General features: G+C 39.9%; 1 protein-coding gene across 1 annotated transcript in view; it reads right to left on the reverse strand.

The window, feature by feature from the left end:
• The window catches only part of COL25A1 (collagen type XXV alpha 1 chain), a 295,372-nt gene that overhangs the window by 75,341 nt on the left and 195,088 nt on the right, over positions 1 to 24,943 (reverse strand). Inside the window, exons 8-12 of the mRNA XM_041479910.1 lie at positions 24,177 to 24,203; positions 23,985 to 24,011; positions 11,329 to 11,400; positions 10,343 to 10,450; positions 7,247 to 7,282 (exon numbers count right to left, since the gene is read on the reverse strand). Coding sequence (XP_041335844.1) covers positions 7,247 to 7,282; positions 10,343 to 10,450; positions 11,329 to 11,400; positions 23,985 to 24,011; positions 24,177 to 24,203 — 270 coding nt within the window. The remainder of the gene's footprint in view (positions 1 to 7,246; positions 7,283 to 10,342; positions 10,451 to 11,328; positions 11,401 to 23,984; positions 24,012 to 24,176; positions 24,204 to 24,943) is intronic.

Genomic DNA, 24,943 nt, shown 5'->3' on the forward strand with positions numbered 1-24,943 from the left:
CTTAATGTTTGAAGAAATGTATGAATTAAAAAGTTAGGGCATTTTCAGTTTGCAGGTCTGGGGCAGGAATAATGATTTGTTTTACAAGGTGTTAGAGTTCATGGACAATGAGCACAAACACCAAATGAAAATGCCTAACAAAAACATAATGAAAACGTGAATGCTTTTGTACAATGAGTAAGTTATACAGCAAAATAGGTCACAATGGTGCAATACACCATTTGGTCATACAAAATCTCTCTTACTCCAAAGCCTTGCAAACAAGAAAACCCCAAAAAACACAACTGAAGAGAAACAAAGCAACCAGAAGAATTTTTTTTACTTCCATACCTTCTATGAAAGTAAAAGCTCTTTGTAACTAGAAAACCTCTGGGAAGTATTGTGTCTGTATTTCTATGAAACAAAAGAAGTTCCAGGACTGTTCCTGAGAACAGAGATTTTCCCTGTGCTGCCTGTAAGAATCATTAAACACTTAGAACAGAATCATGGAATTGTTTCGATTGGAAAATATGTTTGAGACTATTGAGCCCAACTGTTAACCCAACACTGCCAAGCCCATCACTAAGCCACGTCCCTGACTGCCACATCTATGCACATCCTGAATAACTCCAGGGGTGGTGATTCAACCACTTCCCTGTGCAGCCCGGTCCAGTGCTTGACAACTCTTTCCACAAAGAAATTTTTCATAATAGCCAATCTAAACCTCCACTAATGCAACTCGAGGCACTTTCCTCTTGTCCTATCACTTGTTACTTGGGAGAAGAGATCAAACCCCACCTGGCTGCAGCCTCCTTTTCAGGTAGCTGAAGACAAAAAAACGTCCCCCAATGAGCCTCCTTTTCTCCAGGCAAAGTATCCCCAGCTCCTTCAGCTGCTCCTCAAAGGACCTGTGCTCCAGATCCTTCAGCAGCTCCACTGCCCTTCTCTGAACACTCTACAGTGCCTCAATGTCTATCCTGTAGTGAATGGCCCAGCACACTCTGGGTGTGGTCTCACCAGTGAGAAACAGAGGGGGATGATCCTTTCCTTTTTCCCCACAAACCAATTTCTTACCAGTCTAATGGCATAAAGAACTGAAAATAGAAACCTGAAGCAGCAAATACACATGAAGACAAAGCACATGTTTCATACAAAGCATTAATCTGCATTTCAGTGGAGCCTGTGTCTGGATCCCATTTCCTTTGTGTAAAACTCTGAAAATATGTACCTGCATGGTTGAGGAGTGTTTCATAAAGATTACATTTCTAGAACGCTAGTATTGAAATGTTCAGTGCTGTAATATTGATGCATCATCTAGATATAAGAATGATCAGTTAAGAAAAGAGATTAACTATGATGAAAAATCTCTTATAACTGCAAAAAGGAGTAACCCCCTCCCACACTATATGCCTTAATTGATGGAAAGTGCTGCAGCTAATTAGTGCTCAAGAAGATCTTCTTATCTTCACTGTTCTAGTCATTGTTGTGGCAGCCATCACCAAAGTGCAGAGGTTACAAAATGCCTGACTATTTTCCAGCAAGTCTGGCTATCTCCAGCAAGTTAAGCTCAGTGCAACTGTACTGGTGAAAAAAAAAGGAATAGTTGCTGTGAAAGGCACAGGCTGAGAATTTCCATTTAATCTCCTAGTTCTCATAAGCTTTTGCAGCTAAACAGCTTAAGAACAACACCTTATAAAATTTACTATGAACATGCTACCAGAATAAAACAAAGAAGGTGCCTACAGAACTCAGGCCATTGAAAACAAAATCACAATTAGTGGCTTCCCAGAGGAGCTATGAAGATTCCCAGCAGCTGAGAATCTGGCCTTGACCATTAGCCTGAAAGGCTGGATTGAAACCAGCAGAACTTCCCAGACAATTCTGCCTGGTCCCTGAGAGTTCATTTTAACCTAAGATGAAAAATAATTCATTTTAAAGATGTGACATTCTACAGACTTAACTGCAAGGTTACACTTTTCCACTGTCCTTCACAAATATGGCTATATCCTTTGGAAGAACATCCTCCTTTTCCTGAATAACCAGTGAAAGTAATAACATTATGTTTTACTTTCTTGAACAAATGCCCAGAAGGTCTGTATAAGCACAAAAGTACTAGTTTGGAAAACAATGTATCTTAAAGCAGAGGGATTTTGCATTTGGGTTAATAATCATAGTATAGATTTCTTTTGCAAAGAGGTACCTTTACCTGAGTTCTCTGGTTGTTCTGGAGTATTCTGTTCATGTAAAACATATGCAAAATTACTTATATGTCTTTAAGGCCCATTTTGGGGAAGAAAATAATACACTGAGATTTTCTTTCACTGACAAATGTGGTTGTACACTAAACATATTTAAATCTACGTCTGAAAAAAGGAGCTGAAAACATAGCATATTTTAATATTCCAGATTTTTATTAATATGAACTAGTTTAAAATATTTTACACATAAAAGCACAAAAAAGATCTCCTAAATGGAAATTAGGAACAAAACCATCCCATGCACACCTTCAATCCCACTGCAGTTTTTGGATCTGAACATGTCTATCTGCCAGTGTCAGCCTTTAATATTTTTCATCACTGACTAATTTCTCATGAATAGTCTGCAACCAGAAATCCTAACTCTTGGTTAGAACGGAATCACAAATCCATCTATCATTCACTTTGAAAATGAGAAAATAAACTGGAAAAACTCTTGCATGGTACTTAAGAGTCCTTATCACCAAGAATTGCAGACAAATGGCAGGGAAAGCAGGATGAATTATGAGAGGCAGGACACAATTTTAAGTGAAAAGGTTGAAAAGCTATGGAAACTACTGCCCTTCTCTCTTGGGTAGCACACATTCTTCTAGTTCCACATAATATTTCAAAACTTAATCCCTTTGGTCACCTCATTGCTTGGCTTCCCCCTGAATTCTCTTAATCCTTTCTGCACAGAGCAATGATACCTTCAACTCCTGACGAAAGTACATGTGCGGGCTTTCCAATGTCATGGAAACCAGACACGTATTTCAACTACAAGTCATTCTTTCATTCTCTTCTAACATTAGAGGCATGCAGTCACATCTTTATAACCTAAACCTACATCTCACCTAAAAAGAAACTAAAATTTCTTGGCTCAAAGAGCAAACATTCTTTCTGACACAGCAATGTACAGAGTCAAAAAACCCTTGCAAAGAGTTCTCCCAAACATCTCAACTGCAAGGACAGACTAGCAAAAGAAGCATGCTGGCACTAGAACAACCTGGAATGATTTGTAACAGAGACTCCTGTAAGAAACAACTGACATCTCCCACATCCTAAATTGTCCCACCACCATGCCATAACCCACAGATTTTTTTTTTTATGACAGAAATAGGGAAAAAGAAAGGCTATTTTTTGTCTTGAAGATGAACTCTCTTGAGCCAAAGCAGAATTCATGTCAGAGAACTCAAACACTGTCATTCTCTGTATATGATCCAAGCAAAACTCTTCTGCCTGAGGGGGAGAAAAGTTACTACTGCCCTCTCTCAAAACATCACCCTGAAACATTATTTTCTTTTTTATTTACTAACACAGAACTTCTTTAAATATGAAGAAAAACGTGGCACAGATTCTCAGTTGCAGCAAATTGCCATCTTTTCACTAGAGTCACTGGATTTCCTGTTTCATTGAAAGGAGAACATGAACATTCCCAGAATTCCAAATGCATTAAAATAATTTCAGGTTTCTGTAAATCAAGGTACACATTGTTGCAGGTGTTGGGAGGGAAGGGTTAAACCCATAAGTGTCGCTATAGGACATGAAACAACACGATGCAGACATGCTGCTGCTTTCAAGGTAGAAAAGGGAAGTTTATTTTCTGCCTCTAATATCTATAGATTTTCAAAGGTGATAGTGGATTGGAGGGTGAAAGTGCCACCTCTCCAATGACAGTGGACAAACTAACAGTCCATCAAATTTCTTCTCTTCTATAAAAGAATGCGAAACAATAAGTTGTTTACAGAAAGTGTGTATATATAGTGAGAAAGTTTGCTATAAGAATGCAAACATCAGAAGGCTTAGAAATCTTAAAAAATCAAGGCAACACATAAGATTTGTTAACAAGGAAATAATTTCACTCCAAGTGACCTTGCAGCTGAGAACACTAAGAATTTTGGTGTGGGGAAACTCCAGTTATTACGTCTGCTGTTGTTCATCCTCTGCCTGTTTTGAGAAGCAGAACTCCTGTGTGAACACAACACACTGTCACAGACATGCTTGAGCCCTCTTTCTGCTGGGAGAAGGAATGAGCATAGAAGCACAGCCTTATGAGAAACTGCTCCTGCAGGAAACCTTTGACATATTGGGGCCAGCAGCAGCTTCACCCCACCCTTGCTGTGCACTAGGATGAGCTTGAGCCTAACAGCCTGTACCTTTGTGTGTCTCTCTTCACTAGGATAAACTGAGCAAAAAGGAGCTGTGTCTCTGTGTGTCTCTCTTCACAAGGATGAGCTGAGCCTAACAGAGCCTGTACTCCTGTGTGTCTCTCTTCACTAGGATAAACTGAGCCTAACAGAGCTGGGTCTCTGTGTGTCTCCACTGCCCGGTGTTGTCAGCAAGGTGATGAAATAAATCTGCTCTTTGCATTTCAGCTGAGGCTTCCTGGTTGCCCTGGTTACCTGTAAGTATTGATTCATACAGTAGGTCACTCATTACTCAGCGGTGTGTCACAGGCTCGTGGTACACCCTGAGGAACAAGTTGGAAAACACTGCTACCTATTTTTGTTGCCATATCTTGTACTCTTCAAGAAATGTATTCCCCTTCTTTTGTGAGAAAATAGAAAACTAAATAATTTCAAGCGATGCTGTTGTTGGTTCACAGGTTCATACTAAAATTGCCAGCTTTATCAACATGTGCATTCATCTAGAAATACCAAGGCATGCTACCAAATACAGGTGTACAAATGCTTTTGAAAGAGAAAAATGTTCTGTCCCCATTATTATAATCTAGAGATCAGGCTTGCTGGTCTCCTTAACTTGAACAGCACCATGGGATTTAAAGCCTCAGAGAGTGTGACCCTATAGGCCATAAAAAGCCTTCATCTTCCACAACCTTCAGCATGTCACCCAACCTATGGATTCTCTTCCAGCATTTAGTGCTCTTCTTGGCAGCATCCCACTCTATCTTGGAGGAAGAATCAGAATATATGCCACAGTACTTGCTTCTTAATGGAAAGAGCCTTGGACAGGTGGGCAAGTAGGAAACCACAGCATACTCCAACATATGGAATTTTGGGAGACCAGGACTGGTAGAACTTTTTGGAACTCACTGAATTCCAAGTTTCAATTTCATCAAGAAGAAAAACAGGAAGCTAACTCAGACTAGAGACTTTTGGTGTGAAACAAAGGCAAGTCCTTACAAAATAATTCCTGCAGAAATAACTCAGAAGCTCTTTGGGCAGAGACCTCCATTTTCCTTTACTTTGAAAAGATAATAGGTGAAAAACGCACAAAAAGAAACTCAGGCAGGAGAAGGCCTGTGCTCCTCATCACATAATACACTGTTTTTTCTAGCAATGCAATCTGATAACATACCTGTTGGGAAATCAGCTATTCCTGGAGCAGTATCTGAATTTCCAATATGGAAATACATGAAATGCAAGACGGAAGTTGTCAGAAACAGCCGAACAGCCCCTGAATAATTGTAACATTTTCCACAGGGAAGAAAAGTCTGCAAATCTGTACTGGCATAAAGAGTATGTCAGAAGCACCAAGAAGAATAAAAAGAAATTAATTACCTCCCTGACACTCTGATGCTCTTTACTTGATCTATACATAACCTAACATTTAAACCATCAGACTGACTTTTGAAGCAGACATTTGAAGCTGGAAATTCATGTAAGCTGGGATCTTTCTCCAACTCAAGCTTGCTGATTTGATTTTTAAACATATTTTCTTCCTATCTAAACATATCTGCATTTAGAGAAACATAGTAGTAGTATTCTTTTAGTTCTTACACACAGATGGTTATATTAGAGCAGTGGGAATGCTCTGAACATGGGGACTAAAAGGTGATGGATTAAAAGCCCTCAAGGATCCTGTGACTCTGCAGATCTGGTCTTGAATTGATTCAAGACACTTTGGCAGAACCTGAGTTCTGTCCAGAGGTCAAACTGGAGAATATTCCAAATACAAGAAAACAAACCACTAAAGCTCCCTTCCTAGCTATTGCATCTATTCTTCACAGGCACTCAGAAAACAAAAGAACAGAGTAAAAAAGAGCCCAGCAGCATGCTAAAACATGAGGTAGTACCTTTGGGAGGCTTTGATTTTAAAATTGATAAACCTCTACTGCGAAATGAAAAAGCACAGGACTGATTACAGCAGACAATTCCAAGTCTCAGAATCTTCATTTTTTTCTTTCAAAAGATATTGGATATTGTCAATTGAAAATATTTTGCAATTTGTCAAGGTAAAATACCATCTCACCTGTTTAAATCTTCACAAATTCAGATAGCAATCATATCTGCACTGATTGTTGAGCTGATTATTACTGATGATCTTTCTCCTCAAAAGCACTCAGGAATCAAAACCACGTGCCCTGAGCTACAATCTGTCATCTCTCATAAAAATAAAAACGAGTGTGTTTAGAGAACATTAGAGAGATCTTAAGGGAGAAGAAACACTGCATGTTCCACTGTTCTGGAAATATGTGACAGGCAGAAACTTATGGTGCCTTAACCTGTGTCTAAAGCTGATTTACAACCAGTGGAGCTTCAATTTAATTCCAAATGAATCGTAAGTGTTTGACAAACAGACAGGAAAAAAACTGAAAGCTCAGAACAAAAGAACTTTCTGACAGTTTCACTGCTGTCTCTTCACTGCTCTGTCAGGCAAAGGTCCAGAGTCCATGCCACAGAGACAGACTGAATTTTGGCCTGTAAAACATGTAGATGGTTCCTGTGCTGCTCAACTGACTCAAGGCAGAAACCGCTGAGCTTCAGAGCCAGTGTGAAGAAGGGGCCAGGAATTAGGAACCCCTGGCTTGATTCTTTTTTTGTTTCACTGTGCCCTTAGCTGTTTTATTTCCTTCTGCTTCTCCAAGCTTAAAGAAGTTGGCCTTATGGGACAGATGACTGTATTTAAACAGAGGATGTTTTCTTTCTTAAGTTTTCTTCGCAAATAAGGCCTCAAATAGCCTGTGACAAAGGAAGGTCAGCAAATACACAGCCATAAAGCTTTCTGAAATTTCTCATTTTAAAAGGTATATGTCATGTTACACCTTCTTAGAAAACGGGAAGGATACTTACTGTCAGTCCTTGTTCTCCTGGTTTTCCTGGCTCACCCTTCAAATAAAAAAAAGGAGTGAATAATTTCAGCAACACATCTTCAATCCAGTTTTCTATCTAGCAATAAATTATCTTAAAAAAATTTATTCTTAAACAGGTATGGCAGCTAACTGCACATTAAACATAATAATTTTTTTGCTTTTTAACCTGGTAGTTCAAATCACAGATATCTTAAGAAATACTACTTCACAATCACGTAATGGTATAGTTCTCAAGGCAACAGTTAAGTATTGGTGTTCTGACTCTATCCCTTGGCTCCAAACATAATATTCCATTCCACTGTGCTAAAGGACACAGAGAAAGGTTATTTTCACGTATGTGCTGTATCCTACAGTTTATATGTTCCAAGATTACTGGTCTGTATCATCACCTCAGTCACCAGGCAGAACTTACTGTTGTCAATTACCACGTTCCATAAAACCACGAATATTGGTATTTTGAAGCCATGAAATAATTACTCAGCTGTTAAATACCTGGACTGGCTTTCAAAATGGTAACCTATCATTTGCCTAATGTATTCTCTTTCTGTGGGCACAACTCTACATACAGTCAGAATTTATCTTCCCTTCTTTCTTTCCATATGAACACATATACAGTATGTCATACACATCAGTCATACAATACAGGCTAAAAATACCCATCCAAAAAAACCAGAGCTCCTATCATTTTAGTGGTCTGGTTTATACATCACACCCTTGAAAACCCTACAGTGCACAGGGCAGTCCATGCACTATTGTATCAGCACAGCTGCAGGGTCTTCTGTCATAAAAGAAAGCCTGTCATAAAATTGATGAGAGCTGTTCTGATGTCGTTGTTCCTGGCAACTGAAAAGAAGCAGAGCTGCTTCTCTGGCCATGTGTGCACTCAGAAGCAAACACGCAGCATCTGCAAGCACACCAAGGACAGCTGGGAGCGAGAAGCCATGGAGGCACATGCATTTCTGGCCAGCCACTGCCCCAAAACACCATCTTACAGCTGTGGTGACTGTAAACCTTCTTGCTTGAGAAGGACAGGCTGGAAGAGAAGCCCTGCTTTGTCCGACCCTGCAAAAGAGGCAATGTCTGCCTAAAGGCCATTGGCCCCTCTGTGGACACCCTCCTACAGCTGTGTGATGCTGCAACACCCCAGCTCATAGCACAGGGCAGCTGCTGTTTGCAGCTCATAAGGTCCACACAAGTCTTTAACTCAAAGACAAAGCTGTCCTTCCCTCTCAGCTAAGTTCTCCCTTACAGCTCTCCTATGTGACTGTGTTTCACACAGCCATCAAGGAGGAGGAACAAGCCTTCTGAGGATCAGGAACTTTAACCTGAGGGTACAGAACAGCAGCAAGGGGGAGCAAACTGGATGGTTTTTACCTGAGTGCTTGTTTGTATCTGATTCTAAAGCAGTATTATGAACTGATTTTCCATAATGTTATGGGGCTTAAGATAGCCACAGCTTAAAAACTATAAAAAGAAACTCTCTTGCCATCTAAAGACAAAGTCACTACAGAACTATTATAAAATGGAATGACCTCACTGCATAAAATGCATGACTTTCCTGTTATGAGAAACACTAATGATCCCTTTGCTAAAAAACACAAAGCAACACACAGCCACACTGTAACTAGCAAGGCCAGCTGATTCTGCCAGCCCCATCTATGTATGTGAAATATTAAAACACTATCACTGCAGTCAGAAATGGATTCTGGTTTCAGTCTTGCCCTTACTAGATCAAACCAGCACCAACTTTGCTGACCACAATCCATTTAACCACAACAAAAAAACACAAAGGAGACCCAGAAGAGGCCCAGAGCCTGATGTGCCACAGGACTAACAAGAAATGAGAAGGTTGCCAAAGTAAAGCATCATGAGAGCTACAGATTTCTAATGTCACTTCATAACCTTGAGCTAGAACTTATGACGGCAGGAGTGGTAAAAAAGCCAAGCCAAAACAACAGCAGCAGCAGCAGCTCTAGAGTCCTAGATGTCTCAACCAGCCAGCTTTGCTGGATTTCACAGGAAATTTTAGCAGCATCTTACTATTACCATGCTGTATTACATTTAGACAGTTAATACCTGAATAGGGTTAGAAAAGGAGTGTAGGTATTTTCTTTCTCAGTTTTAGCTAAAAAGGCCCTGCAGGAAAAATTTATGCTGTCCTGGCCTCATGTAACAAGTGATGCTTTTTCTTCAAGAAACCAGTTTCTGTTTCCAGTGCTGGTCCTCAACTTGCTGGTTCCTCATGTGCCTTCTTGGCCACAATCTTCACTTTTCAAGGATGTGAATGTGTGTGTGCATCTGTACATGTGCCATTTCATTTTTCATGTCTCTCTCCTGCCTGTGATTCCTTTTCCACACTGATAACACAGTGCCATTCATGGTGAAAAGAGAGATACTTCTTTCAAGGGAATAAAAATTAAGGAGGCCACGAAATATGAAACTAAAATCAAACACATACTTTTCTAAAAAGTCATGTGTTTAGGCATCTGTTTAAAAAGTGTGGGATTCATCCTGTGCCTAAAACAAACAATACACAATGTACTGGATTCTGCTGCTTATCCTAATGAAGTATGGGGCTGAGCCAAAGAAAATGGTACTGTTCTTCTTGTTTAAAGATGGCAGAATCTAACTCCAAACTTCATCATACCCTGGGCAGCTTTAGCAGTTTATTACCTTATTCCATGACTTTTGAGGTTAAATCATTAAGAAGTGAGAAGTCAAGCACATCCATGCTGTGAGGTCTCAAATTCAGTTTTATCTTGAAGTTTGAATAGAAACATTTACTACTCATGGAAAGGGGCAGACTCTCCTCACACAGCTATTAAACATCACTGAGAAACCTTAGAAAGTGTAGGGAAAGTGCCAGGCGTGGGAGGCAAGGAAGCTTGGCGTTACTTCTGGCCCTGCTATACACTTGTTCTGTGTGTGTGGGACTTCAGCTACACCTTGAGACCTGCCTGTGGTTCAGCTTCCACATGTCTTACTTGCCAATCTGACCTGAGAAAATGTCTTTGACACTCCGCTGGCGTACACTTGAGAGAAATGTGCACACCAAAGCAGCGACAGAGTAACTCACCGTTAAGCCAGGCATCCCACGAGGACCATCTTTGCCGGTATCTCCTGGGGGACCTCTGGGTCCTGGTGGCCCTGGAGGTCCAGGGGGTCCAGCTTGTCCTTGGTCCCCCTAAACCAATAAAAAACTCATCACAAATTGGCTTTAGAGGCATCAACCGCACAAAAACACATCAATTCACCCACAAAGAGTGCAAGACAGGCTGGAAGAAGCTGCTATGAAGTGGGCAGTGGCTTCTTCACTGCTTATGGCAGAAACAGCACTTTGCCTTGAAGACCAACAGTTTGTATAGGTCCAATGCAATCAGCCACAGAGCAGAAGGTTCTAAACTGCTTGTTTTACCACAGCACATATGACAAAAATTTGGGTTGGTCTTGAAATATTTTACTCATCTAGTTCTCCGAGCAAGTGACTGTTTTTGATAAGCATCTGTTTGCTTCATGATTTGCATAATCATAACAAAGCTGAGGCGAAGAAGAAAAGTCACATCTGAGAAATATACAGATTTGCACAGCAATTTTCCAAGCCCATGAATGATACATGGATAGATTTCAAAACTGAGCATGGAAAATAACTCCTTCTTGATGGAGTTGTACATAATTTTCCATCTGTTTTGGGAGGCTGTTTTATAGTGACAATTAGCTAACTCTCTTCATTTTTATCTATTAATTTGTTAAAGTAGATTTTCAAGAGAGTTGCCAAAACATATTACCTTCCCCTCTAAAAAAGAAAAGACAGCCCCAAACGGTGCTTTAGTTATTTTCAGCACATCACTGCAAACCACTGGAAAAAAGCTGCTGGCATCTCAAACATGGCTCACTTAGCAAAGCCACCCACAGTATTTTAACTGTTAATACCATTAACAGTTGCTTCATTTCAAAGCATTTTCAAGTGAACAACCTGCTATAAGAAGGCATCTGACAAAAAGGTACAGCAAAGAGTAAACTGAATGTAAAGAAGAACCAGACTCCAGCGAGATGAAGCACTACCTTAATGAGGCGGCGTTTAATGAGCTGCTGATCAGCAGAGAGAAACCCATGATTGATTTTAGGAAACACCATCTGATCAGGCAGGTGAGGTCAAAGGTTGAAGGTCAGAGATGAGAGAATTGAAGAATAGACATCAGAAGGCCCGAGAAAGAAATAAAGACATATTCATTAGATTTGTAACAGCTATTATAATATGAACTGGTGCTTCTGCCTGAAAGAAACTGTGCATTTTATTTTGGAAAAATAAAGTACAGGACATACTGCTATGATTTAAATCATATACAGTGACATAAATGCATAACTGTTTTCTCCCCAGATTTTGCATGAGAATTCTGCATGTGTATTAGTTTTTTCATTACTCAGGCTCTAAAAATCAGTATTTTTATATATTGTTCTTTCAGCAAAGCTTCTAGAGACAAAGCACCAGTTCAACTTTCAGTCAGATTTTCTAACCAGCATAGTGTGCCATGAAGAATGGTGTTATTTTTATAAGGTCTGAAGTTCCAGCTTGACCAGATTGCTTCCTGCTTAATTTGCAAATCCACTTTGAAAAAATCTGGATATCTCTGATATCTAACACAAATATCTGACTTTATGTGTAACCAGTATAGAGTTCACTGACATGTTCCACACTCATGTATGCCTCAGGGAAGCAGAACAACAGAAAAAACTCATCTGAAAATAAAATACTGACCAAGACCATGGGGAATGTAGGCATTTGCAGGGGTACACAGTTATAGATTTGATTCCACGCTCTGCATCAGAAGTACTTAGATCAATGCAAAGGCAGTGAGGGTTGGCTTAGATGCACCACAAGAATTCACTGGTATTTCATGTTAAAAACAATTTTTCATGTGCACTTTTATGCTGATACAGAGAGACCTGACTGAACAGGTACATGTCAACCACAAACCTTGACGGTGAGGATCTGATTACTGTGCAGAGCAGCAACTGTGGGGAAGCCTGGCAGACCCTAGGGACACAGCATAACATGGTACGAGAACAGCACAGCACAAACATCACAGAGACAGTTTACTAACAGACAAACAGAGCAAACACCACGTTTAGTACACCCCACACTGCCGACAGACAGGGAACGGCCTCTCTGTCATATGGGAAACAGAGCGAGGTCTGCACTGCACTGCAGACGTAAGTTGAGACTTCACAACAAGAATATCAAGAGATTTTAGAAGGAGCAATCCCATGAAGGTGTTTTTACTTAAAATTACAATGAATTGTTATGATAATTTGAAAATTGTTAAGACTATCAGCCAGCAGACGGTTGAGCCATTTTCAATTGAAATGTACTACTGAACTTTGAGATCTATGTGGAAAGCCTTGACTCTGGATTGCTGCAGAAACTGACAGCAATGACAGTATACTCTGAAGAGCTTTACATAATTAATATCCTGCTCTTCACATTCTGTTTAACATATGACATTCAGCACATAAATTGGCAGCACATACACAACTATCAACACTGAACATAAATCTACTGCTAGATCTTGGGTCGTCCATAATGACTGTGGTCAAACTTTTCAAGACATACAGAGCAGAATTTTTACATCCATTTTTACCCCCTTAGTTGCTATATGCCACATATGGTTTCTCATATTCTACTCTACCAAGATGTGCAGATCTTGTACTGTACTGGCACAAAAAGGGAAGAGTGTGGTGACTGTGGCCTGCTGTCACACTATAAGGGGGTGAATTTTGTTCTCAGTTCAACACCTTTCTTGAGCTGCCTTGTAGGGTGTGAATTAAACCTTTTGATAAAGCCAAAACCTTATGCAGTTGAGCAGTGAATTCCTGAAGAGGAGGAAATGCCTAAGTCCTCTCCTCGCCTTTAGCATGGCACACACTGTAAGAAGCAGAGGCTTGTTCAATGGCAGAGAGACATTAGGCTGAGGAACATTCAATAAAATACATCCAGGGAGCTCTAAGCCCTCTGTATGGCCACAGACCACCTTTATGAGGTAGAGTTGGCAGCACAGCCCCTCTGGGGGCTCCTCCTGGAGCAAAGAGCTGCATATGCCAGCTTAGCACCTCCTAAAGGGAAGGCTGCACCCGGCTCCTGCTGCCAGGCAAGGGCCATTCTGAGGAGTCCTGTGTTGAAGGCTCTGCTGGTGCAGCCCATGCTGCTGGAGCACATGAGCTCTCTGCAGCCCAGCTGGCCTGCTGGGGAGCACCAAAAGCCAGGGCAGCCTGCCAGGTCTCTCAGCTGCAGCAGATTCTTTTAATGTGGCAAATACTTGCTCTGTTCATCACACCAGAGAGCCTGTGGATCACAAAGACTGCACCAGTCTTTACAGAAAAGGCAGAGTTACTTTTTGATGCATACATGTACTTCAGTAGCATCTTGGAGTTGCATTTAGCATTTTTATTCCTGCTCTACACCCGTGAGATGAAGCTGTAAGTTGATTCTATAAAGCCAGTGGCTAAATGCAGCTTTCCCACTTCACTGGGATGAACCACAATGTGGGTAACTGCATTGCTCAGTGACCTGAAATCTCCTCTTTAGAAACAAATAAACAGAAAACAAAACCAAAAAAGGCTAAAACTCACAACATATAAAGGGACTCACTCCTGAGACACTGATAGACTGGAATGATACATCACTTAGGAAACAGATGTATCAAGTTTTCATTTATCTTATTATGGAATATAAATTAAAGAAGCTATTAGAGAGTAATGTGTCAGAATCTTTACATCTGTGACTCATTAGCCCTGCTGTGCACATGATCTATTTCTCCTCTAGATAAAACTGCAACACCCATGTAATGGAAACAAGCACAAACAAGAAACCTACATAATAAGATAAATCTGAATAGCAAGCAATAAATGACATTTATTGAAAAAATGGATAAACAGAAAATTTTTAAACAACTTCATTTTTACTCATCAGTCTTTAGAATTACAGCACAGTAATTTTCAGTTACCTCTAAATTAGCATGTTGGCAACTTAATGTTTAAAACTCGTATTAATTTTATTTCATCTTCAACATGAAGGAGAACTGAGAATTAATTAAGAAAGGTGTTTATTCAGAAATTCAGTGGTTTGTCATGAAAGGTTTTCTTTCTCCTTGAGACGAAATGAAAGACTTTGCAAAGATTTGTGTAGCTGTACACAGAACCATTTACATTCAGCACTTCACAGTCCAGCCCCAGCATTCCCAAAGCTTCCCAACACCACACAGGCAAATTCAAGATTAGCTGTCACTACTGCAATTTTCTGCCTACAACATGAACAACACATGAGAAAAGGGTCCATCCCATTCTTCCATCTGCAGCTTAGTTACTTCTTCCAGCTTGTTCCCCAGAAGAACAAAGCTTTCCTTCCTTTGCCCAAAGTGGTCATAATCTTAGACCCAACAGTCAGACACATGCAATGCCAGTTTGGACCTGGATCATCTCCCCATGAGTAACATGTGTCTTTGGAAAGAGCCAGAAACATGGGAACACCAAATGGAACCCAGCAAAGACACTACAATAGGTCCACAGTTTTTGCATGTGTGGGAGGCTTTAGAAGGCATTGCACCCTCTGGCATCCATGAAGGATAATGCTGGCACACAATGAGCTTCTAAAAAGGCATAAAAAGAGCTATCCTTGCCACAAAAAGAGTTCTCTTCCTTTCCTGTCACTCTGCTATAAATATAGCCACAAATATCCCCTGGATCTGTTTTATTTTTTTTTCCCTATCGAAAGCTGTTCTGAACGACGAATTCAAAGTTACTCAATTTTCTCTTTATTTGGTTTGATTCTTGAACTGCACATAGGAAGGGTTCTTGTTCCACACCCTGGGAGGCCCTAACAGAATACAAAACACTACAGTCATCAACAGCGACCACTGGTCTACTAAATTCCTCTGCTGACAGCTACTCAAGCTCACCCTGAAATGCTAGCTGGTTACAATTTCTAAATTAGCACAGTTGCTGCATGCCTCACTGCCATTTTTGCCCAAATGCCAAGCAAAACACGATGCCTGATGGAGGCCAACAGTCATGGAACAGCATTACCCACCTGAAAGTGCAGGTAAAGCCTATTTGCCCCATACAATGGCTATTGAGAAAAACAAGGGATGCCAGAACATCGTAACATTCCCCCTGTCTGATTTTTTAATTAGATGAAATAGTTATCCTATTACATTCATCACAGCCTTGAAGGATGTAATTCCCACTAGCTATCCTAGATTTTTCACAGTACTCTCAGCTCTGTCCATTGGTCCACATGAGGTCAATATTGTAAGGTCATCATAACCTTGTCAGAGGCAAGTATGATAACATTAGGCAGCGGTGTTACTGGTTTTACACTGTGCTCCACACACTCCAGTTTGACTGCTGCATTTGCTCAGCATAGTAAATGTCACAGTCCTCTCTAGGATTTTCCTTCTGACCTGCCAATAAACCCAAGCTGCACAAGCTTGCATGTTCCTGCGAAGACATGGTAAATGAGACAGGAATTACCACCTGCTGTTCTCTTGCACTTCCTAAGGTTACAGCCAGCTGCTGCTATTTCACATCAAATCACAGAGGCTTCAGGCCAGAGTGATCCTGACACTCTTTATGGCTGCTCTGCCTCTCTCCAACACCACCTCCAGTACTAATTAATCCCCCAGACTGAGTGCCAGTCCTGTGGCTAATTATTGTACCTGCCCTGGGGAATACAGTGTTTGGTATCACCCTGTACAGTGCCACAGACTCTCACAGCAGGAGATCTCTTATATAATCCTTTTTATCATAACTGCTGCTTTCTCCAGCAGCAAATCTGCTAACAAAAACAGTACACAACAAGACAAGAATCCAGAAATTTCTTTTCACTTAGGTGAAAAGAGCTCTGATTTGAATACATTATATAATGATTCAGACTTTGTAAAAAAATAGTAAAAATGCAGTGTTTAAGATCTAGCATAAACAGATCATTGTAAAAGCATTATTTCCTATAATGACCTCTGTGAGACGTACCTGACACTGCATTCAAACTGAATAAAACTGGATAAAGCAAACACTTCTCTACTTTTGTCCTATTATTAGATGAATTTTCAGTGAGGCAAAATGTCTTTTCTACACAACTCAATTAATTATGTGTTCTGATGAATGATCCCACGTCTGACCTCCATAAAATATCGTTCCTGAAGGCAAACCTGCTACTCTCACTGAAAGTGGTGGTAGGCATCCAGTCAACTGCAAGATGGGCTGGCCCATAACCAAGGTGGTTCTCAAAACAAAAATCTTCTCTCTTGGCTTATGCTTATCCTCAGTTTTTCACCTGCTGCAGTTATGTGATGCAGGTAAGTGGTTCAAGCTTCTTCTCTGATGTTTATTAGGACTGGATTAATTTTTTAAGAGCTATTTTCAATCAAATTTGTCTAATTCAAATGTTCAGTGCTGCAGCACTTCTGCGTGACAGCTGTAGTTTGAGATACAACAACTACATGATGTATTTTCAGACACAGGACAGGGCTGTAGAAAAAGGAACAGGATGTACAGAGACTTCCTTCCTCACCATTCCTCTGGCATTACTAAAAAGGGGCAAGATGCAAACCAACTGGTGGAGAGCGAAGACAGGCACTGCCTTGCTCTTAAGACAGGAATGACAACATCCTCCTCTCAGGAGCAGGTATGTGGCACTTTCTCTGGAGTGTCACAGCTGTTCTGCATTCCCCAAGGGAACCTCAGGAGCTGAACATCAAAGGCATAGCTTGGCCCTAGAGAGTCATTCACAGCCAAAAGGGCACTCCTGTGAACTCTGACTCTCAAGTCTGAGTGTCCCGATGCTTTAAACAAAGTTGGCAGCCAGCACCATCTGAGATGTTTCTTAACCTCTCCTAGTTACAGAGCCAAGTTACCTTGCTCCAATTTGTTACCCTACTTTCTCCTTAATGGAAAACAGGGGAGCCACAACAGCCCAATGCCAGTGAAGTGCAGATAATTAATCCCAGGAATGGAGTAGGTAAATACCCCTGTTGCCTTCTGGCAGATAAGGAAACAAAGTCTTAGGAATTAAATTAACTGCTCACAGACAAATTGGTGTTAAACCGGATGTCCAGTGGTTTTCTCAATGATTCTGCTTCAGTGAAAGTTGTGTTAACAGAAGGAATCACTAATGCTTTTTTAATGTTCTTATTGCAGCCCACTAAAAGTGCAGTTTGAAACAGTAGCTAGATAAAGCTTATATAACTTGATCTACAATTCGATTTAAACCGGTCAATTAACAACAGAAGAAACAACCATGAGTGTAACCACACTGCTAAAGTATGAAATTAAAGCAGCACACTGTGTCTGCTATATGTTTGAAGTAACACACAATAAAACAGAAAATATGCTTTTAGACATAAGAATCATCAAGAACAGAAAAAATTCATACCACTAAATGGAATTTAAATTATGCAAAATTGTATTTAATGAACATAATGCCTTCACTCTATTACTATATATTTTCGCTTTGACAAGATGTGGAATGAGAATCAAAATTACCAGCGCAAAACATTTGGGAACAAATCTTCCTGTAATGCAACTGATTTACCTACATTCATTACAGTTAGTAATGTCAACCTGACCTCACTCCAAAAAAAAATGAGTTTTGCTTTTGAGGAAGGCAAGAAATCACATTAGTTTACATACTACTAGTTACTGTGTGAAGCAAACCTGTTCCTTTCTTTAAAAAATCCCCAAACAACAACAAACAAACCAAAACCAAAATCCCCCATATAGTACAAAATAGAATGGCTTTAAAGGGGGTGAAAAATTAATGGTCATGGTTTAATCATAATTCAGTAACTAGTATTTTCTAATTTGTGATCGAGGTGCTGATTCTAAGGACATACAGGTTTTCCATGCATTGTCACTAGGAGCAGGAAAAGGCTCAAAATACTTATTATATATTTCCTAGAAATATATTAACTAATAATAATGCACATATATTAAAAGAAGGCTTTTTAAAATTTTCATCTTAAAAAATCATGTCAAAAATTACTGCTTGCACACTTTTAATTTCCCTTTATTATGGCATAGTTTATAAAAGTTGTGCCTATAATAGAACAAGTGAAGCAATACTTCAATTTGAAAAGAGAGCTTATGTTTATATATACACACACATTTGTATTTAGTTATTTCAGTAAACAGACTGCTTCCAGGACTGCTTTTGTCAATATTAGGTAATTTCGAAATAGTCTGTCAGCATAGAAGAGTAGAACTTGCAAAGCAATGATTTCTCTCTACCAGGCAGCAAATAAGTAGCAAATATATTAAAAGTAAACAGGGGAAAGGGTTAACTAGAAAAGAATATTGTATCTCTATCTGAACCTGTTTTAACAGGACTCAAGGAATGTTTTTAATCTTCAAGTCAATAAAGGTTAACAAAATAAAATAAACTTCTGAGTTCCTGTCTTTTCTAGAACTTCATCTGTCCTGCTTAAGGTATTTTAGAGATATTATCAGTTCTGTGCCATCCAAGCCAACAGGAAAATTTATTTAAACATACCAAAAGTAGAAAATTACTTTATGGAAATACCTAAGTATGGCTTCTGGGTGGTATCTCATTTCACCTAGACCAAAACCAATATAAAACCAGCTTCTAGATAATGATTTCTAGCCCTGATAAGCAAGAAATCTCTCACGTATCTGAGATAAAGGACAGAAGATATTTATTATGTCATTCACAGATGGCTGAGAAAAGACTAAGAATCATAGAGTCACTAAAGTTGGAAAATACCTCCAAGATCATCAAGTCCAACTTCCAATTGAACACCACCCTCAGCCATTAGGCAGGCACCTGGTCATAAAATACCAGGTTGGCCAAGCAGGACCTGCTTTTCCTGAATCCATGCTGGCTGGGCCTCATCCCCTGGATGTCCTGTACCTGCTGCATGATCCTATTCAACGTGATCTGTTCCGTAACTTTTCCTGGCACTAAGGTCAGGCCGACAAAGCCAGAGTTCTCCAGATCCTCTTTCTGACCATTCTGGTAGCTGGGTGTCACCTGGTCAACCTCCAGTCACCTGGGATCCCCACAGTTAGCCAGGACTGATGATAAATGATGGAGAGTGGCCTGGCCAGCTCTTCCACCGGCTCCCCCAGCACCTCCATGTGAACCCCATCTGGCCCCAGAGACTTGTGAGTTTCTAAGCGGCACAGCAGGAATAACTACTTCCTCCCGGATTGCAGGGGGTCTCTTCAGATCCCTATCCCTGTCAACCAGATCAGGGGGCTGGTTGCCCTTGGGACAGCCACACCTGGTCATAAAATACCAGGTTGGCCAAGCAGGACCTGCTTTTCCTGAATCCATGCTGGCTGGGCCTTATCCCCTGGATGTCCTGTACCTGCTGCATGATCCTATTCAACGTGATCTGTTCCGTAACTTTTCCTGGCACTAAGGTCAGGCCGACAAAGCCAGTGTTCTCCAGATCCTCTTTCTGACCATTCTGGTAGCTGGGTGTCACCTGGTCAACCTCCAGTCACCTGGGATCCCCACAGTTAGCCAGGACTGATGATAAATGATGGAGAGTGGCCTGGCCAGCTCTTCCACCGGCTCCCCCAGCACCTCCATGTGAACCCCATCTGGCCCCAGAGACTTGTGAGTTTCTAAGCGGCACAGCAGGAATAACTACTTCCTCCCGGATTGCAGGGGGTCTCTTCAGATCCCTATCCCTGTCAACCAGATCAGGGGGCTGGTTGCCCTTGGGACAGCCAGTCTTTCTGTTGAAGACTGAGGCAAAGAAGGCATTAAGTACCTCAGCCTTTTCCTCATCTTTGATTACAACACTCCCCTCCATATCCAATAAGACATTCCATACTAGCTGTTCTGATCCCAAACATTCACCTCTGAAGACCTATTTCCATTATCAAGATGCAGTCTCTACTTGGACAATACATCCTTTGAAATCCTACCATCATTAAATTTTCAAAGGTTTTTTTTTTTTTTAATTGGACTAGAGCTGAACAACTGGAACTGAGCAGCCTGATATCACCATTTATTCTAACAGTCCATGGGCTAAACTCCATCATTTTTAATTTTCTCATGGTTCAGTACAGTAAAGCAAATCTTCATGGACATTTCATGAAGCCATGCCCTCTGCAAAAAAGGACATCCAAAAGATATACTAACATTACCATTTCTTACACTGGTATCAAGGAAAGCTAGTTCTGTATTTGACCTAAATGTTTAGTCAACCAGAACTTTAGAGTAATTAGAGATCTCATATAAAAATACATAAAGAGATAAAAAAATAATTTTTTCCAAATAAGATCAGGACTCACCATCACTAACATATTGGTGGTCTCATGTGATTAAAAGCTATATTAACTTGCTGCTCAAACTCATACTCAGGGTATGAATTTCTATGCCCTCACAATACTAGAATGTGTTTTGGCTCATATTTTCTACACAATATGGACATTGGCAGATCAAGCCACATGGCATTATGAACTAGAACCCTTATGCCATCTCTGCTCAATGAAGGAGACTGATCCACAGACTGCTTCTGAACACTTAAGAAAACTCCTCAGATTCTTTAAAAAAAGAAAACCAACAAGAGAAAAATCCCCACAAAAACCCAGCCACATTATTCTAAAAATACAAGTGCCTGACCTCTGGTTGGTATTTGCACAGCTGAGCTCAGTGTATGACTCTATTGAAGGTATTTTCAAGAAAACCTGAATTTCAAAGCAGTTCAGTATATATTCTACATGTCCAGTGACTGTGAACATTTTGAGATAACTGATTACTATTTTTATGGTTTGGAAATTATTTCAGAAAGAACGATCCCTCAAAAATCTCTTGGTGAAAAAATCTGGGTGAGAGAGAAAACAACAATATCTTTTCCTCTTGCAAAATGTTTTCACAAGTATCTTTCTATTTTCTTATCAGCAGATTTGTGGAAGTTTAAGGTCTCATCTTGACTTGGACAGTTGTTACATTTTATTTCTTTTACAAAAATGCCTGGAGGCAAGAAAGCAGCTTTTCTAAAGAAAAAGGGTAATTTTGAAATTTCAGTCATAGCTTGGAACACTAACAGTTTTTGCTAAGTTAAACACTTGTTTCAAGCCAGTATGTAAAAATATAAACCCAAAGAAACTTCAGACTCCTTATCTGCAAAAGATGAATTAGCATTAAAACGTTCACTGCTCTTAGATATTATACCCAATCTGTCTGCAAACTTGTCAAATCCAAGTGTAAATGTCATGCCCCAGTTACTTTCAGGTACAATATTTCTCAAAAGTAATATTGTATGCCACTACCTCCAAACCCATTTATTTTACACACACAGTGATGGAAAACTATGTGCAAAGGTAACCAACCAGGACTAAATGGGTTTAGTTTCATTTGGTGCATGAGTGGCTTACACATAAAAATTCTATTAATTATATTGTAAATCCCCTGGCACAGCAGGTTGAGCAGACTCACCCTGAAGACAGTTATCAGAAGAGATAACTGCTGTGCCATGAACCATAAAATGGTCAGCGGCTTCATGGTACTTATTCCTTGTGAAATATGGAGGGGAAAAAAGGAGAAGAGGCTGTAGAACACATTCAGAATAGATTAAGGGAAAACCAACAACACTGGGCAAATTTCCCAAGTTCGACCCATACACTTAAAAAGGAGGTATGTTACTACAACCTGCATTGACTAAAGAGTTGGTAAAGTTTCAGCTTGTCCAGAAGATGCTAATCACCACCTCTTCCTCTCCAGTGCTGACCTTATTGAATTCCTTTTCTGTAATCAGATACAGAATTCAGTCTCAAGTGCCAGCTGCTGCTGCAGATACAACTTCGTCATGTCCTTATATAAGAATTCCTCAGGTTGGATATTTTCTGCTTTTTATCTGCACTTGATTTACCAAACCCACAAATAGTCATAACCATGATTTGTATGTCTCAGTGAGGACTCTACTGCCTTCCTGTATATGGAGTATGTCTTGGCAAAGCAGGACTCAACAATCTCTGCATAGCAGAGGTCCCACTGCAGTAACACTGGCCAAACCTGCATCTTCTTCTTGGGTACTGCCAACACTTCCAGACCAGGAATTGAAAGCCACATATGCTTTACCACTTAATAGTTTACATCTACATCTCTTCAGCATTTTGCCAAGATTTCTGCATCATCACTCCCTTGTGTTGATACCACTTCATTTGTTCTCCAACGTTCAGACCTCTGGGGCTTTCCCTGGAAACTTCTCTGACAGTCATAATTCCAGATTCTTATCCTCAGCTATGTAATGCTCTTACAACACTGCCCTTCCATATTTGTTATTGCATCCCTCTCTGATACTGCCATCAAATTTGCTCTCTTGTTCTCTTCTGTGAATGTGAATGTAAGAACATGCATTCTTCTGCATGTAAGGCCATTTAGTGCAAGCACTTGCACTCGAGCCTGTCTTATGCCACCTGAATGGAGCATCTTCTCCTAAGCCACAGGCACTGCCCTGCTCTCCTCCCCTGCATCTCTCTCTCCTCACATTCCCTGCAAAGCTCTGTAGCACAGAACTAGACAAAATACACAGCCTCTCAGAGACACTAAATTTGCCTAGAAGTTAAAAGGAAATTTTTACATTATTCAGAACCTTTAGTTTGTATATTAGTTATCTACAAAAAAGCATGTTGCTCTCACTGCTACCCTCTACTTTCTTTTTTATTTATTTAAGTAGTTTTCCAACTCCTACTGAGTTTCAACTGAAACAATATTTAAAGCAGATCACTCTCAGGCTGGTGACTTTATGATGTGCAGCCCGAGCACCAAGCAAAAGAGGGCACCCTGGCAGTTAACAGAACATCAAAATCAGCTGTAAAAGCATGTTGTGACTTTAGATAATCTTACTGGCTGAAAAAAATGTAAAATCCAATTAAATCAAATTATATGAAACAAAACAGTAGAATGAAATAAAGCTGCAAATTCAAAATATTTAACATAGTTAACAGAAGAAAATAATCCATGGAACATACTGTTATGGGAAAAATTATAAACATGTAACCAAAGAGAGTTACTATATCATCTGAACAATGTAACCAAGCGTTTTCTAATGAAGCACAGATGTAAAGAGTGATCTAGCACAGCCAATCCATTCGAACTTACACTCCTGTATTCCTCTACTTCTCTGTTAAAATAAACATGACATTTAGAAATTAAAAGAACCTTCTCATTTCCTCAATTAAACCATGTTCTAACTGTCTGGATTGTAACTACAAGGTGATAACATTGTTATTATTAAAAATATTAAATGCATATATGTCAGGAAAAAAGCTAATACATGCATACATTATATTTGTTTATAATTCACTAAATATTAGCTACATTTTACATGAAATCCAGATGTATATTTATTAGAAACCCACTGGCCCTCTGCATTGTGGAAGCCCATGCATGGCATGAACACTGCTGGGGAAACGGAATGGTTTGGTTAGGAAAGCCAGCTTTATACAGCAGAGCAAAATCACTGTGGAACCTGCTTCCACCCACAATGGAAACTTTACACTTTGGAGTCACTCAAATCTTCCCAGACACTTCCTACTCACGTTACTGTCCTGCAGACACTTCAACATGCAGGGTAAATGCAGCTAATAAGCATAATTAGCTCAGACAGTGTATTTTAATTTAGTTTTGCACTAAAGACTAATTGCCTACTCAGCGAAGGGGAAGTGGAACATTTTTTTAAGATGCTTACCCGAGGGCCCTGATCACCTTGATCTCCCTGCAAAGTGGAAAGATGAGATGATAGGTTTAACACAGCATCTGTGTGCTACCCAGCTCTCTTACATAATCTAACATTTCACTGCATCAATACAAACAGTCTCTTGAGTTCATGCTGGGAGGGCTTTCCAGTCACCTTGTAAGAATCGCCCGAACATCAACTCACCTTCTCGCCTTTTGGACCAGGAGGGCCCTGAAAGAAAGAAAGGCAAAGATTATTTACTGATGCTGATGAAGCCCTGGGACACAGCAAGAAACAGGTCTGTGTCGATCCGCAATTTTTTCCCAACAATATATTTCCTTATAATTTTTAACTCCAAATGCCAGTGCTATTCCAGAGATGGTTTCTTCACTGTACTAATAATAGGAACTGCACACTATTTCTTGAATAGTTTGCTAATGTGTGTTGAATCAGTCTACTTAGACAAGCAAAACTATGCCTGAAATGGCAAAATAGCTACAGATTTCACTTAGGGACAATAGTTTATCTCCTATCAGATAAAAAAAAAAAAAGAAGTTTTCTTAGACCGTAAAAGTTCTTTGCAAGAGCACTTAATAAATTCAAATACATATAAATCTGTCGTATTTTGGCACCCTTCTTGTATTAGATTGCCAAAGAAAAACGGATTTGAAATTCTAAAAGTAGGGTTTTCATTCCTTTCTTTGGCAATACTGATGTTTAGTCTCAAGCAGACTATTTAGACAAAATGAGCCCTTTGTATAACATGATTTTGTAGGAGTATTACTTTTTGTTACTTACCACCCAACAAACAGTAAGGTGACAGAATCACAAATAGGAAGTCCTTTCCTATTCCATTTTTATTGAGCACTTTGCAGAAAGCTAGCAGCAGGTTTCTAAACCACCAGTTTTTCAGGTTAGTGTCTTGTGAGTAAAATGCTATCAGTCTGCAAAAAACTGTCTGCTTACACAGT

Source organism: Pyrgilauda ruficollis, unplaced genomic scaffold (genome assembly GCF_017590135.1).
Source record: "Pyrgilauda ruficollis isolate IOZ18807 unplaced genomic scaffold, ASM1759013v1 scaffold5, whole genome shotgun sequence".
NCBI lineage: Eukaryota > Metazoa > Chordata > Aves > Passeriformes > Passeridae > Pyrgilauda > Pyrgilauda ruficollis.